General features: G+C 37.0%; 2 protein-coding genes across 7 annotated transcripts in view; one reads left to right on the top strand and one right to left on the bottom strand.

Annotated features, from left to right (window-relative positions):
* The window catches only part of CTNNA3 (catenin alpha 3), a 1,703,691-nt gene that overhangs the window by 956,588 nt on the left and 732,420 nt on the right, over positions 1–14,683 (bottom strand). The window lies entirely within an intron of this gene.
* The window catches only part of LRRTM3 (leucine rich repeat transmembrane neuronal 3), a 172,044-nt gene continuing 161,598 nt past the window's right edge, over positions 4,238–14,683 (top strand). Inside the window, exons 1-2 of the mRNA XM_037002953.2 lie at positions 4,238–4,868; positions 5,193–6,724. Coding sequence (XP_036858848.1) covers positions 4,865–4,868; positions 5,193–6,724 — 1,536 coding nt within the window. The 5' untranslated portion in view covers positions 4,238–4,864. The remainder of the gene's footprint in view (positions 4,869–5,192; positions 6,725–14,683) is intronic.

Raw genomic sequence — 14,683 nt, 5'->3', positions numbered from 1 at the left:
AGAAAACTCCTGTTGGTTTTACCTAACCCTATATTCAGAAGTCTAACCAAGTCTCATCACTTCCACTGCCAGCACACTGGTCCAAGCCACCATCATCTCTCTCCTGGATTGGAGCAATAGCTTCCTTAATGGCCTCTCTGCTTTTACTCATGTCCCTTCAGAATCTATTCCCACAAAGAGCAGCATGAGTGATCCTTGATCATATATTTTCTCTCCAAAAAATCTTGAGCAGGCTCCCAGTTTTCTTCAGAATAAGGCCAAAGTTCCAACAACGACTCACAAAGCCCGCCATGGCCTAGTACTTAGTAGCTCTCTGACTTCATCTCCAATAACTCTACCCCTTGCTCTCTCCACTCTAGACTGATTGGCCTCTTTACTGTTCATTGAACACATGATCTACACCCACCTGAGGGCCTTTGCACTGACCATACACACTTAAGGTTAACAGCCTCATCTACTTCCTGAGTTTACTCAAGCCACTTTCTTAGGGACCCTAACCATCTTATTTAAAATCATAATCCACCTCATCCCTCATACTCCTGATCTTCTCTATTCTTCTTTTTTTTCTATAGTACATACTGTCTAATAATATACTATTTTTTATTGTCAATCTTAACCCTTTAGAATGTAAGCTTAGATTTTTGTTTTGCACACTGATGTACTCCAAGTCTCTGGAAGAGTGTCTAATACATAGAGGGTGCCCAAACTATGTTAAATGAATGAAATCTCTGAGGCTAACCCATTGTTAAGGTATCAGTACATCTTGTTTAAGCCCTGAGTTTCTAAGTTTATTCTTGGCAACTCAGTTTCATTCACATCAGGCTGAAATTTTATATTATATACTGAGAATGGATTTATTTACCCAATTTAAACAAAATACGTTCATCTATTTGAGGTACTACAAGTGCAATAAAAAGTCTTTAGGTACGTGATACTAGGTTTTATAACTTTATAAATCATTAAGGTCTTAGATCCATTGGGGGACTTTAACTTGTTAGATAGTTTATGATTTGTTCTGTATGTGGGGGTTGAGTGTGAAAGAATTGCTAAATAAATAATGCAGTATAATTTTGCTTCTGTTGAAAGGCAGACCAGAAATAATCATCTTGCTATAGTCAACAAGTAAAAGAAGGATAAACTTGTAAAGTATAACAGCAAATTACTAAAAATCTTTTAGAATATAAAGGTTTCCATTTTCTTTTGAGGAACAACTCTACATCTTTGGAGTAATTTCTGCAGCCTCAAGCATTCAGTCTGGCTCAGAATTGCATTACTTTACTTTTGGATTTCTCTACTAGCCTCATGGCTGGTCCTCCTTCTTTAGGAACGTCATCACCTTGAATCAGAACAGACCTGTTGGTAATGCCAGTTTAAGGTCTAGTACCAAGGTAGGAGCCATGAAGAATACATGGGATCAGACCCATTCCAATAATGGCTGCTGATTACTGTCGAGGAAGAAATCAGTGGTCAGTATTAAGTGAAAATGTCGATTATGATATCCAAAGGGTGAATGTGTAATCAGAACTACAGAGCAAAAATAAGACCAGAAGCCAAGGTACCAGAAAAATGTCTGAAAGCTGAGGGGAAGGTGTGTAACCCAGTAAAGAATGCTATTCACCATAAGCAATCCAGATAGGTATATCCCAGGAAAAGCAAAGTGAGAGAATCACATTCTCAATCTGCACTTCTGTCCCCAGAGAAGGAGAAATATGAACCATAAACGTGATGGGGCCTCCAGCCGTCCTAGAGCGGCCTTCTACAGCTGTGAGGCAAAAAAATCTCAATGGCAACTTCCCATGGAGAAGCAGGGAATTTGAGGAGAGAAAATCAGACTCTTACAAGCAACACAGATATGAGAGAGAAGTTGGAAATATGATTCCCTTTAGTCTGTTAAAATAGGTACAAGTTAGATGATAAAAGTTGTAATATACCAAAGGGAATATTCAGAAGCATATTTACTGTCCTCATGAAATTTATGGTTTAACTATGAAGACAAGGGATGTCTACATGAAAAGTGAAAATCACTTGCTGATCCTCTAAGTGTTCTCACTTTCCAGTTTCTTGCCTTTCCTCACACATTCTTTAAGAACACTTTCTCCAAAATTGTATCCAATCTCACTGACAGAGGAACTCTGCAGGGATCAATTCCATGTACACAAACTAGCAATATATAACCAGTTTATCCTATATCAAATGTACTTGTGATCCCCATAAAACTTTATTTTTTCATTAAATATTCATTGAGTATCTATAATGTGCTGAGTACTGTTCTAAGTTATTAATATCAATCATTCCCTTACAGTGCATTCTTAAACTTACTTGTCCATCAGAGTCTGTTGGTAAGTGCAGCCCCTTCTACACCCTTGAATCAGAATCATGGGGAAGAGGTTAGGGAATTTATTTTTAACAAGTTCTCTGGGGGATTTGTATACATTCAGAGCATACATAATTTTGGGGGGAACCAATACCATATTAGTATGATACTGAGAACTTGGTGACTTTCATTGGACTATATCTGTGGGACCCCTTTCAACTGTCATGACTGTTACCAAACTTTTCATTCTTAAAGCATATGAAAGCTTTCCAGGTTTTCCACAACCAATTCACCTAATGAGCAGTAACAAGGCAATTTTTTTTAAAGAAGCATTTTGTAAACAAAACGTTTTTTCCTATGGGGCAGATATTACCATAGGCTGTCTTGGGGAAGAAAAGAATAAAAATTAATTACTAATTATGGTCCATAGAACCCTATGATTCATTTTTAAAGATAAAATTGATGTGATAGAGATTCAGGAAGTTCACTTAATCAAAGAAGGCAAGATTGAGTGAACCTTGGAAATCCATTGTGAACAGTATAAAACATGTTCATTGAAGTGGCTCTTTGTCAGTTAGTGACAGTCAGTGTAGTCAATATTCAATACTAAATATGCAATGCCAGCAAATACAGTAAAACTGATATCACTCAAACAACAGCTAATACTGGCTAATTAGGTACCACATGCCATCCTAAGTACTTTACAGATAGTAAGATATTTAATTTTCAAACCATCTATGAAATGGATTCTTGTTATGCCCATTTTGCAGAAAGGAAACTGAGGCATAGAAAGGATAAGTAACCTATTCAAATTTACAGAGCTGATAAATTGCAGTCAGGATTTGAACCTAGATGCAAAAGTCCATGCTCTTATCCTAGACTAAACTGCCCCTTCCTTAGTTTTTATAATACATCTTTGGATGACTCATATGGAAGTTTATACAAACTTACTCTAGGAAGCAAGATTTATTTATTTTTTTTAATTACTTACCCCAATGCCTTTACCAGGCTAATTTTCATTTGATCCATTTTAAAACAAAAGTAACAATGTTGATAAAGCAAGATCATCTAGTGGTGAGAGGTTCAAACATATGAAATATATGGTTCTAAATATCAGCTCTGATACTTGCTATGACCTTAAGTGCTCCCTCCAAGTCTCATAGTTTCCTCATCTTTAAAGTGATGGTTATAATGGAACCTACATCATAATATTGTTTAAAGATAAAACAAGATAGCCTATTTAAGGCACTTAGAAAGTGTTCAATAAATATTATTAGTGTTATAACTAGCAGCAGCATCAATAAACTGAACCAAATGATCTCTTGATTTTTCTACTCACACTAAAAACGGTTTATCTCTCTTCTAATTAAAAAAAAAAAAAGACAGCAACCAGGACAACAAGCCAAGCCACAAGCCATTAAACCAATCATGTCTTCTGTTGGAAAACCAGAAAGGCTATTGGACACATTAATGTATTTGTCATTACTTATCCCCTCTCTTCCAAAATGTATGTGCTCTAGCACCCTGAGATACCTTGCATAATATAATCACAGTGACTCCAAGAGGTCAAACAAGCAGGCAGTTAATGATTCTCTCTGAAAAGCTCAATAATTCATTTCGTAAATTTCAGTCAAAGCCTAGGATGAGGTTAAGAAAAATTGACACTCGGTCTGTGAACTTAATGTCAAGCTCCAGAAAAACTCTGGGTATTACATGTTTAGCGATTAAGTGAATGCAGACAATAAAGACGTTGCCAAATTGTAAAACAAGACTTGGAAAGTACATAAAATGATTCTAGTTATTGATTATGGTGACCATTCAATTTCTACTGAACCACCCAAAAGAATCATTCATTTCCCAGCAGAGAGCCTCCTCATTTGCAAGATAAAAGAGAGACATTTCTGCACATGCCCATAATGTTCTTCACCACTGGGGGCAGCTTTACATAAGACTGCATTCACTGAAACCAAAGCAACAGTCGGAGCAGCTTTCAGAATGACAGTCTGCAGAAGTGAGCTGAGCGTGTGCGGGGTCCGGGGCTCTTCTGCCTTCTGTGCTCCAACGCAGCTCTGTGGCTGAACTGGGTGCTCACCACCAGAAATGCTGGGCTATGGAATACAGATGTGGCAGCTCAGGTAGCCCCGCATTGCCTGGAGGAATACATCATGCTTTCCGATAAGAAGAAACTGTAGAAGCCAGTTTTTTTTTTAATCCCCCTCACCCTACCCGCAAAAAAAAAAACAAACCAACAACAACAAAAAAAAAACTGTAAAGATGCAAAAGCGTAATATCCATGAAGATCCTATTACCTAGGAAGATTTTGATGTTTTGCTGCGAATGCGGTGTTGGAATTTATTTGTTCTTGGAGTGTTCTGCGTGGCTGGCAAAGAATAATGTTCCAAAATCGGTCCATCTCCCAAGGGGTCCAATCTTTCTTCCTGGGTGTCAGCGAGCCCTGACTCACTACAGTGCAGCTGACAGGGGCTGTCATGCAAGTGGCCCCTAAGCCGAAGCGAAAGACCTAAGGACGACCTTTGAACAATACAAAGGATGGGTATGTTTTGTCATTTTTCTTCTTTCCTTCTTTAAAAAAAAATTTAAAAACCTCTGATCTGTGATTTATTCTGCCTTAATTATTTTAGAGATTGCCTTGCTGTGGTCTAAGACTATAAATTCAATTGCTTAGTGGACATGTTTCCTTGCTTAACTATAAAAAAATACTAAAGATAATTAAATTATGAGGAGATATTTGATGTTAAACGTTGTTATCTAGATTTAATTCTTTAAAGAAAGAAAACACATGCCTATTTTTGCTTGATTTAAAAGAAATGAATTCTTTTTTGGGGGGATAACTTTTCTAAGTTGTTTTTATTTCCAGGTTTCAATGTAATTAGGCTACTGAGCGGATCAGCTGTAGCACTGGTTATAGCCCCCACTGTCTTACTGACAATGCTTTCTTCTGCCGAACGAGGATGCCCTAAGGGCTGTAGGTGTGAAGGCAAAATGGTATATTGTGAATCTCAGAAATTACAGGAGATACCCTCAAGTATATCTGCTGGTTGCTTAGGTCTGTCCCTTCGCTACAACAGCCTTCAAAAACTTAAGTATAATCAATTTAAAGGGCTCAATCAGCTTACCTGGCTGTACCTTGACCATAACCATATCAGCAATATTGATGAGAATGCTTTTAATGGAATACGCAGACTCAAAGAATTGATTTTGAGTTCCAACAGAATCTCCTATTTCCTCAACAATACCTTCAGACCTGTGACAAATTTACGGAACTTGGATCTGTCCTATAATCAGCTGCATGCTCTGGGATCTGAACAGTTTCGGGGCTTACGGAAGCTGCTGAGTTTACATTTAAGGTCTAACTCCCTGAGAACCATCCCTGTGCGAATATTCCAAGACTGCCGCAACCTGGAACTTCTGGACCTGGGATATAACCGGATCAGAAGTTTGGCCAGGAATGTCTTTGCTGGCATGATCAGACTCAAAGAACTTCACCTGGAGCACAATCAATTTTCTAAGCTCAACCTGGCCCTCTTCCCAAGATTGGTGAGCCTTCAGAACCTTTACTTGCAGTGGAATAAAATCAGTGTCATAGGACAGAGCATGTCCTGGACCTGGAGCTCATTACAGAGGCTTGATTTATCTGGCAATGAGATCGAAGCTTTCAGTGGACCTAGTGTTTTCCAGTGCGTCCCGAATCTGCAGCGCCTCAACCTGGATTCCAACAAGCTCACATTTATTGGTCAAGAGATTTTGGATTCTTGGATATCCCTCAATGACATCAGTCTTGCCGGGAATATATGGGAATGCAGCAGAAATATTTGTTCCCTGGTAAACTGGCTGAAAAGTTTTAAAGGTCTGAGGGAGAATACAATTATCTGTGCCAGTCCCAAAGAGCTGCAAGGAGTAAATGTGATCGATGCAGTGAAGAACTACAGCATCTGTGGCAAAAGTACCACGGAGAGGTTTGACCTGGCCAGAGCTCTCCCAAAGCCGACATTCAAGCCCAAGCTCCCCAGGCCGAAGCACGAGAGCAAACCCCCTGTGCCCCCCACCGTGGGAGCCACGGAGCCCAGCCCAGAGACTGATGCTGACACCGAGCACATCTCTTTCCATAAAATCATCGCAGGGAGTGTGGCCCTCTTCCTGTCTGTGCTCGTCATTCTGCTCGTTATCTACGTGTCCTGGAAGCGGTACCCTGCCAGCATGAAGCAGCTGCAGCAGCGATCTCTCATGCGGAGGCACAGGAAAAAGAAAAGACAGTCCCTAAAGCAAATGACTCCTAGCACCCAGGAATTTTATGTAGATTATAAACCAACCAACACGGAGACCAGCGAGATGCTGCTGAATGGGACGGGACCCTGCACCTATAGCAAATCGGGCTCCAGGGAGTGTGAGGTATGAACCATTGTGATAAAAGAGCTCTTAAAGCTGGGAAATAAGTGGTGCTTTACTGAACTGTGGTGACTATGAAGGGAACGTGGTGCCCCTCCCTCTCCCTCTCCCTCTCCCTCTCCTAGCAAGGCCCTCCCTGGCCATTTCAGTACAGTCATAACACTGATCATATTCCTTTCATACATAACCAGCCCGTTGAAATTTAAATATCACAATCAATGTGAAGCTTGAACTCTGCTTGAATATAATGCCTATTGTATAAGACTCTTAACTGATTCCATTAATGTCACATTTGTTTTAAGAAGAAACTTCTTTCTTAAGTAATCTCCCACTTCTGCTGTATTCTCTTCCTGGTAGGATCAAATTTACAGGTCTAGAGGGTTTGCAATTCATTGGCAAATCAAGAAAAAAAACTGAATGATCTCAGGTACTTGGAGCCTGAACTGATTCTAAAGGAAAGCTTGACTACAGGAACATTTAGAGACCAAGCCTTCAAACAACACACTTGCCTTAAAAAGAAAATTGCAGGACCTATCAAAAGGTGGGGCTGGGTTAAAGCAGTGCCACACGCAGTTGCCAGAGGGGTTGGGTTACAGTAACGCAAGCTTACTGAGAAGAGCTGAAGGGATAAAATGCTTCAAGAAAACTGTAAAATGTGAGGAGATGGTAAAAATACAAAGTTTTAGACTTGAAGCCTTCTCTCTCAAACCCATCCCTGTAAAATCCTTCTAGCCTCCACATTTCCAAAATAAATAAATCAATAAAATATCCAAGAAGCAAATTTGAGGCAGATTTCTCCACTGCTCCTCACATCTGGGAGTTTTCAGAGGAGGAGGCTTACTACTGGGAAGGCAGCTTGCTGTAAGCAAGTGGTTGGGAGCTTACCAGAATTTCTCTTTTCAGCTCTTGCAAGGACCCTGTATTGAGCGGGATCCTTAGCTCTGTCGGTTCTGTTGGAGATTTGTCAGGCTGTCCTATTGTGTTTCAGCATGTGCCCTACACACGCTAGTCCCCCAACGACAGACTTCATTTGGGAGGCTTAAAGACAACACATTCCACGACATTCTTTCCACGAACAGCCTAATTAAAAAGGATGATTTTGATAACACCTTAATAAATGTATAAAATAAATCTTAGAGGAGAAAAAGATGAACTCTATGGCAATTGTCTTTTGCTTTTCTATTGCTGACATACAGTGCCCCTATGTTCATCTGTATTGTGAACTCATCCACAATTCTGTACAGACCCTGTTGGCAAGCTGCATGCATGTTTTTATGCCGTAGGTGAAAGTTTATTGACTGCAGCACAAACATCATAGCTTCTGTATTTAAGTGACTTTGACCACAGTTCATTAAGATTTTAGAAAAAATGTCTTTAGTCTGTATTGTGCCTTGTTTCATCTTCCAAAATGAACAGTTCTTCATAGGAACAAAAATCAGGAATTGCACCATTGAATCTGTTTCATTTAATTTGAGTTGTTAACCCCACATCTCTTTAACCATGTCCCTGTTCTTTCAAAACAGAATCTCTGCAGCAAAAAGAGAAAATGAATGCTTATTTTTTAACCAGCGTTTTTATATAGTTTGAAGGTTTTTCATATGCTGAGAGGAAAAATCTAGGCAAGTCACCATGAAATATAATTGCAAGGAAGCCAAATTATAAAAATCATACTTTTATTAGCAATAAATAAAAAGGAACATTGAAAGTAGATTTCTCAAGGTACTTTAAATTTGATTAAATCTTAAAATAGATGTCAGTTCAGAAAAGCATCATAGCTACAATATATTTACCCATAAATAATTTTTGAATATACATTTATTAATGGCAAACAGTCACAGATTACCCATTGATTAATAATGCAGATACTTCTTTAGAATACTAAGAACTGGGATGACTGAGCTTACTGTGATGTTTTTCACTGAAGTTGTAATTTTATATTTTTCATAAAATGTCAGTAAATACATATATCATCTAAAAAAGAAATTTTCTTTGGTCAGCCTTTTTATCTGTACAAAAGATGATTGTATTAATTAAATTCAGTGTTAAAGTGAAAAAGCCCATCTCTATTCTTTTACTTGACCTTCTGTCTCATTTTCACTGGATACCAAATAAATTTAAGCAAGGCATATTTATACTTAGATTTTTGAATTCTTGCAAATTCTTAATGCTATGGTACTGCTAGTACATACAAAATACATTTGCTGTATTAAACTGTGCCTAAAATTCAAAGCCACTTGGAGTGTAAGATTAAGTGAATGACCAACATTTTGAAGGTTGGTCATTTTTTAAGGCCTAACTTTAACAACTTATACATTTAGCCAATGAGATAAAAACCAAAATAAAATGCCTTAGCTTGTAAAGTTATTCTGGTTTGGGACATAAAATTAAAAAAAAAAAAAAGACCTTTCCCTCCCCTCTGGGAATGATGATTCTCTGGTTCTCAGTCTCTTCTGAGCCCAAATACATAATTCTTGTAGATTAGACACCACTATAAATTTAACAAAGTCAGCTACTAAATGTGCTTCTGTTCAAATGTTGTTGTCCTCACCCCCACCTCATGGCACTCTCTGGACTATAAACCATAAATATATTTGATAAGTATTTCAAACTCACTGTATATTAGAGAAGTATAACTGGTATTCCATTTTCTATTCCAAATTTACATGAAGTATCTGAATACCCTCAAAGGTGGCAACCGTTAAATAAACAGCCTGACCTGTTGAACTACACAACAGAAATACATCCATGCTGAATGGAGTCAGTCAGTACTTAATCCTTTACCAGAGAGAAAGGAAATACAGTTTAGCCTCTGAACTACATGGTTTTTCCCCCACTTTTATGAGCCCCAGTACGCATAGTGCTACTACAGTGTGGCATTAACAGTCCCAGTGCCAGTCTTCTAAGCAATACTTACGCAGGTTATACTCCTTTTAAATGAGTTTATATTTTCCAAAAGTGCTTACATTACATCTTTTCAAATAATTTAAACCATTTTTTACTTGATTTGGTGAGTCAACTACCTAAGTAGACAGGTGATAAGACATATTTCTGTGGAGCAGCAGTGACCTCCAGTGGCTGATTCAACCAACCACAGCTATTCATACACATTTCCGTGAATCCTTACGTAAACATGGTTTACAACATACAGTTTTTGATCTGTTAATCAGATTTGAATTTTATTTAGTTCATCTCCCTGGGAAAGATAGTGTAAACTTTTAAAGTTATATTTTGCATATTGACTTACTTAATAATGCCCAGAGGCCATGGAACTAGTACTAAGGGCTAGAAATAAATGTCCATAAGATGAAGAGCAAGTAATAATGTGATAAGAATAGATAAGAAATATTTTAAAGTATTTATATTCATCTTTGTTGGCCAAATATTCTGATATTTTCATTAAATGGGTTAATATTTTTCCATAGGCAGTAAACTGAAACATAAGGTAATTTAGCTTGGGAAAACAAATTTCAATATTAACATTGAAAGAATCAGCATCAGTTATTTACCGGTCAGTAGAAATGTCTGAGATATCAAGGGAGAAAGGTCTCCCCTCCTGGCTCTAGAACTTTCTAGTTAGTCGATCGTGCCAATGACCTGTGCTGTGCCTATTGCTCTCTCTCTCTCCGTCCCCCTTCTCGGCCAGCTGAACAGTGGTTCTATTAGGCTCTCTGACAATGATGTTACAGTCTAGGAGGTGATGATTCATAGTTAATGAAATTATGCTCTCCTTCTGGGGAAGGATAATGCAGAGTCAGATTCATAAATTTGGCAAGGGCTTTTAGGATGCTGTAGGTGCATGAAATACCTTCTCCTCCCCTGACATTTACCAAGAAGAGAACTTCGTTTACTTAAAGTGCGGATTAGACTAGGATCAGAAACAAGCATCAGCCCATGAAGCCTAAAACAAAATGAGTTCCAACCATGACAAATGATAACTGAGCTATGAGAAATGAAAATGAAACTGTTAAAACTGTTGCTTCTTCTATTCCCCTTTTCCTGAATGCATGTGAGTATCTGGATCTGCAGCAAACCCATGGAGTTTTGCTGTACCTTGTCTCCTCTTAGCTACTGAGAGTATAATCAGTTGCAGTAGAAAGAAACTATGAGCATGAAAAAAATAATATCAGTAAATTTGAATTACAAATTTCAGAAACAGAGAAAATAGAATTGATGAAAGCCAAAGAGCTTGTATTAAATGAGTCTTAGAAACTAATAAAAAATAATAATAATACACATATGAAAGTAAAAGTTTCCATAATCTAATCATAATGTCCTACAGAATTAGACTCAAATTTTGTTCAATCTCCAAAGTCATTGGTAATTTTTGCATAGTTGGGTAGAATACAACAGAAATACTACAGAGAATATCTACATAAAAATGGCTTACAATTCTTTTTTGATTTGAGGAAAAAAGTCATATATGGTAGAAGATGGACCTTAGGTTCAAGTTACTCTAATATCTGCTAAGCAAATGATTTCAGGTAACTTCCTTAGTTTTTTTGAACATGAAGTTCCACATCTGTAAAATGGGCATACATTATTGACCTCACTTGGTTATTGGGAGGATGAAACTTGAGAAGTACTTGGTAAACTCTAAAATGGCAACTGCCTATTCTTTTCAAAAAGCACCTAGTAAGATATCCAGGGGTATTTTGCCCATCTTCTGTGCTTGATCTGGGTCAAAAAGGCATCACTAACTTCTGTTGCAGAAGCCCAAATCCAATTTGCATTAATATAATTCTGAGACTCAGCCAGAGTCTAGAACTTGTCTTTGACCTTTAGTTTCCATAAGAACATAACTTTTCCCACTCCATGTTACCCAACTCTAGGAGTTTGTCAATAATGATCACAATGTACAGTAGACATAAATACAAGTACCAAGGAGAGAACACTGAATCAAAAGCTTATCACATTAAATCAAAATTCTAACTGTGTTTCAGATGAGGTCATCACAGCCAGGGCTCTAAATCAACATAGGTTACTTACTTGCCCATCCCCTCTCCAGGATCACTACTTTGAGCCCTTATTGACATTATGCTTTATAAATATAACATTTTTGGCAAGATGACATCATTATTGAGCAAAAGTAATTGGTCATAACACATTATAGTAGGGATTAGCAATATTCCAGGTATCAGTCATATGACATCTACTCTCGCTTTTTCTCTCCTTCCTGATGAAAGCTTATCCCAAATTTCCAAAACAGTATAGAAATTACTATTGATCTTATCAATTGTTGTCACTGAAAAATCACTATATAAAAAAAAAAGCAGCTTAAAAATACAAGTTTTTTTTAATGGCTAACCATCTATTCACTCATGCAAAATTAAATACTACTCTTTACTGTCTTTTGTAATCACAAATCTCTCTGCTGGATGTAGCTGGTCTTACCAAGCATGATATAGCTCCAAAATTCTTATAATTTAAGTAGACAAACTGTTCCTCTTTGACATCTGAGTTTCTATGAAATCTCTGGAGAACAGAGAAAAGATGGTGGTTTTCAGTGGAAATGGCATTTGCGAATATTATGCTGCTTTACTTTCATAGAATTATTCGGGGATGTTCTTGAATTAGATGTTCTGTACATTTGAGGAGAATTCCAAGAACATAGATAAAAACAAGAATATCAGGGTCACATGTAAGACCAAGCAGAGGCAATCTACTTTACAACTGTACTGTCTAATAACACAGCCTTTCAATGTAATAGTAACCCATTTTATTGAGAAATGAAAAGAAAAAGAGCTTCTTTTTTTATCCTGCCTGGCAAATGTTGTAATGAAATTGATAACTTTCTTGACAATTCTATGTATTGTTTTCAGGGGCTTCCCTCACCTCAGGAAGGAATTTCACTTTTCCATTCTTTCACTTTTAATTGTTGTTCTCTATTTCCTCTATTACACAAAAAAAAATCTTCCTTCATATAAATCAACACAATTTGCTCATCTCAGAGGAGTAGCCTATTTCTAATTAAAAAATGAACAATAAAACAAAGATTAAGTCTGACCCTTCCCACTTTCCTCTACAGCCTACAAACCACCTCTTCAGTATCCTCTGATTTTCAATGTAAGAAAGAAGTATGGCTAAATTGCAGGCTGACAAAGTATTAAAGGCTGCTATTTTCCTTCTTAATTAACTCCTAGAAAACAAATATAGGACTTTATGTATAGAAATGCTCAACTACATGTGACCAATCAAAACAGCCACACCAGTGATCAGAATTTTGACTTATCGGAAATAAAATAATATTTTAGGGGCCACATATATAAAATGTTAAGGTAAATCCTACACTAACAAAGGCAATTTCTATTAAAGCTTTACACACTAATTACACCTATCAAGGGTACAAATACATTTTGCCAGTAAAGAGCAAAGGACTTCAATTTAATAATAAATCTTTATTCAGCATTCTTAGGACTCAAACTTATTAATGAAGTGGAGATAAAAAGAAAATGTCTTTAAACAGTGAGGCTATATACCAAGTGGTATTCATGGCTTCAACAGGTGGTTCCCCCATGTAGCTAAAAAGTGCTTTTTGTCATGAATATTAGTATGTTATACTTTCTCTATTAAGGAACATGTGTACCCCTTGATGCAATCAACCACAACCTCACGAGGCTGTTTAAAGGCAGCTTTGTAGAATATATCACATAGAGGCTGAAGAAGTAAAGTGACCAAAATCTCTGGTAAACCTGTGATAAAACTGTAACAGTGAAAAATCTCTAGGAAGTTTAAAAACTAACTCAGCACTTTAGGATAAGTGTTGGCTTGTACTTTGATTTATGAGAGATTTTGTACAACTTGTAAAAAACCAAGTACTTATACCTTTAAAGTACAAAGGTATACATACTTGATTGGGATAATGCCATTTATCTGATAGAAGGTCAGGTAACATCACTGAGTGATCATTAAAATGGAATAATTAAAGATCTGTTTAATATGGCACAGGCATATTACATAAGTATATTGTATTTTCCACCAACCTAGGCATGTTATAGATACTTAGAAAAGAAAAAAAGAATCCATATCCTTCCTGTAAGGTGATTATTCACATTTTATTTCACATTTGTGTATGTGTGTGTATTTTTGTTATAGGTCCTAACTATATGACAGGAGTGTGTATGTAAGTTAAAACAAAATAAATAATAAGACTCCTTATATTGACTCAGTTGTCCTGTAAGTTTCATCCGTTATTCTAATGCTTTGTCCCTTCCTTTGACTGTTCTATAATAACTCATACCCACCCTCATAAGGCTTCTCAAACCAAATTATACACCTCCAGTTCTCAGTAGAAAATGATTTCGAGTTGATTTACCTTTAGAATAGCCTCTGATAGCTAAGTTCTAATCTACCAGCGTAGTATTCTTCCCAGCCTATGGCACCAAGGCCAGTCCATCTCATGTCATTAAAAGGCAGCATGCACTTAATTCTATGGATTTTACAGGGAGGATTGAGTAGTAAAGTGTAAAAATCTACATATATTTTTATGTAGATTTTATGTATATTTCACTTTGGTTGTTTTATGGTCTAACACACAGAGATGTGTGGGGTCTTTATTAGTTTACATGGCAATAGAAAACCATGAAACTAGCTATAAATTAAAAAGGAAAGGTCACAGTAGACTTAAAAAATAGAGTCCAAAGCTCATATTATATATTCCTTAATCTTAAAAATAATCTAAATGATGAGTATCCTGTATTTCACATCCCTGACATCCGGTTTATCCTCCAAGTTTACCATCATATTCTCTTTTTCCTGTCTGTTCTATCTGTAAGTAGGGTACTAACCTACTGTCTATTCTTTTTTTTCATTGAAGTATAGTTGGCATACAATCCATCATATTCATGAAGATTCACATTCCTTCCATTTTTCCATGGCTAACAGATTTCTTCGTTTCTCGGTTGTTTGGTTTTGTGTTGTTTTCTGCCTACACATCTTTTCCCAGTTCAAGTGTTTTTGTCTGCT

This window comes from Manis javanica, chromosome 7 (assembly GCF_040802235.1).
Source record: "Manis javanica isolate MJ-LG chromosome 7, MJ_LKY, whole genome shotgun sequence".
Taxonomy (NCBI): domain Eukaryota; kingdom Metazoa; phylum Chordata; class Mammalia; order Pholidota; family Manidae; genus Manis; species Manis javanica.
This window is presented reverse-complemented; position numbering and strand designations above follow the sequence as displayed.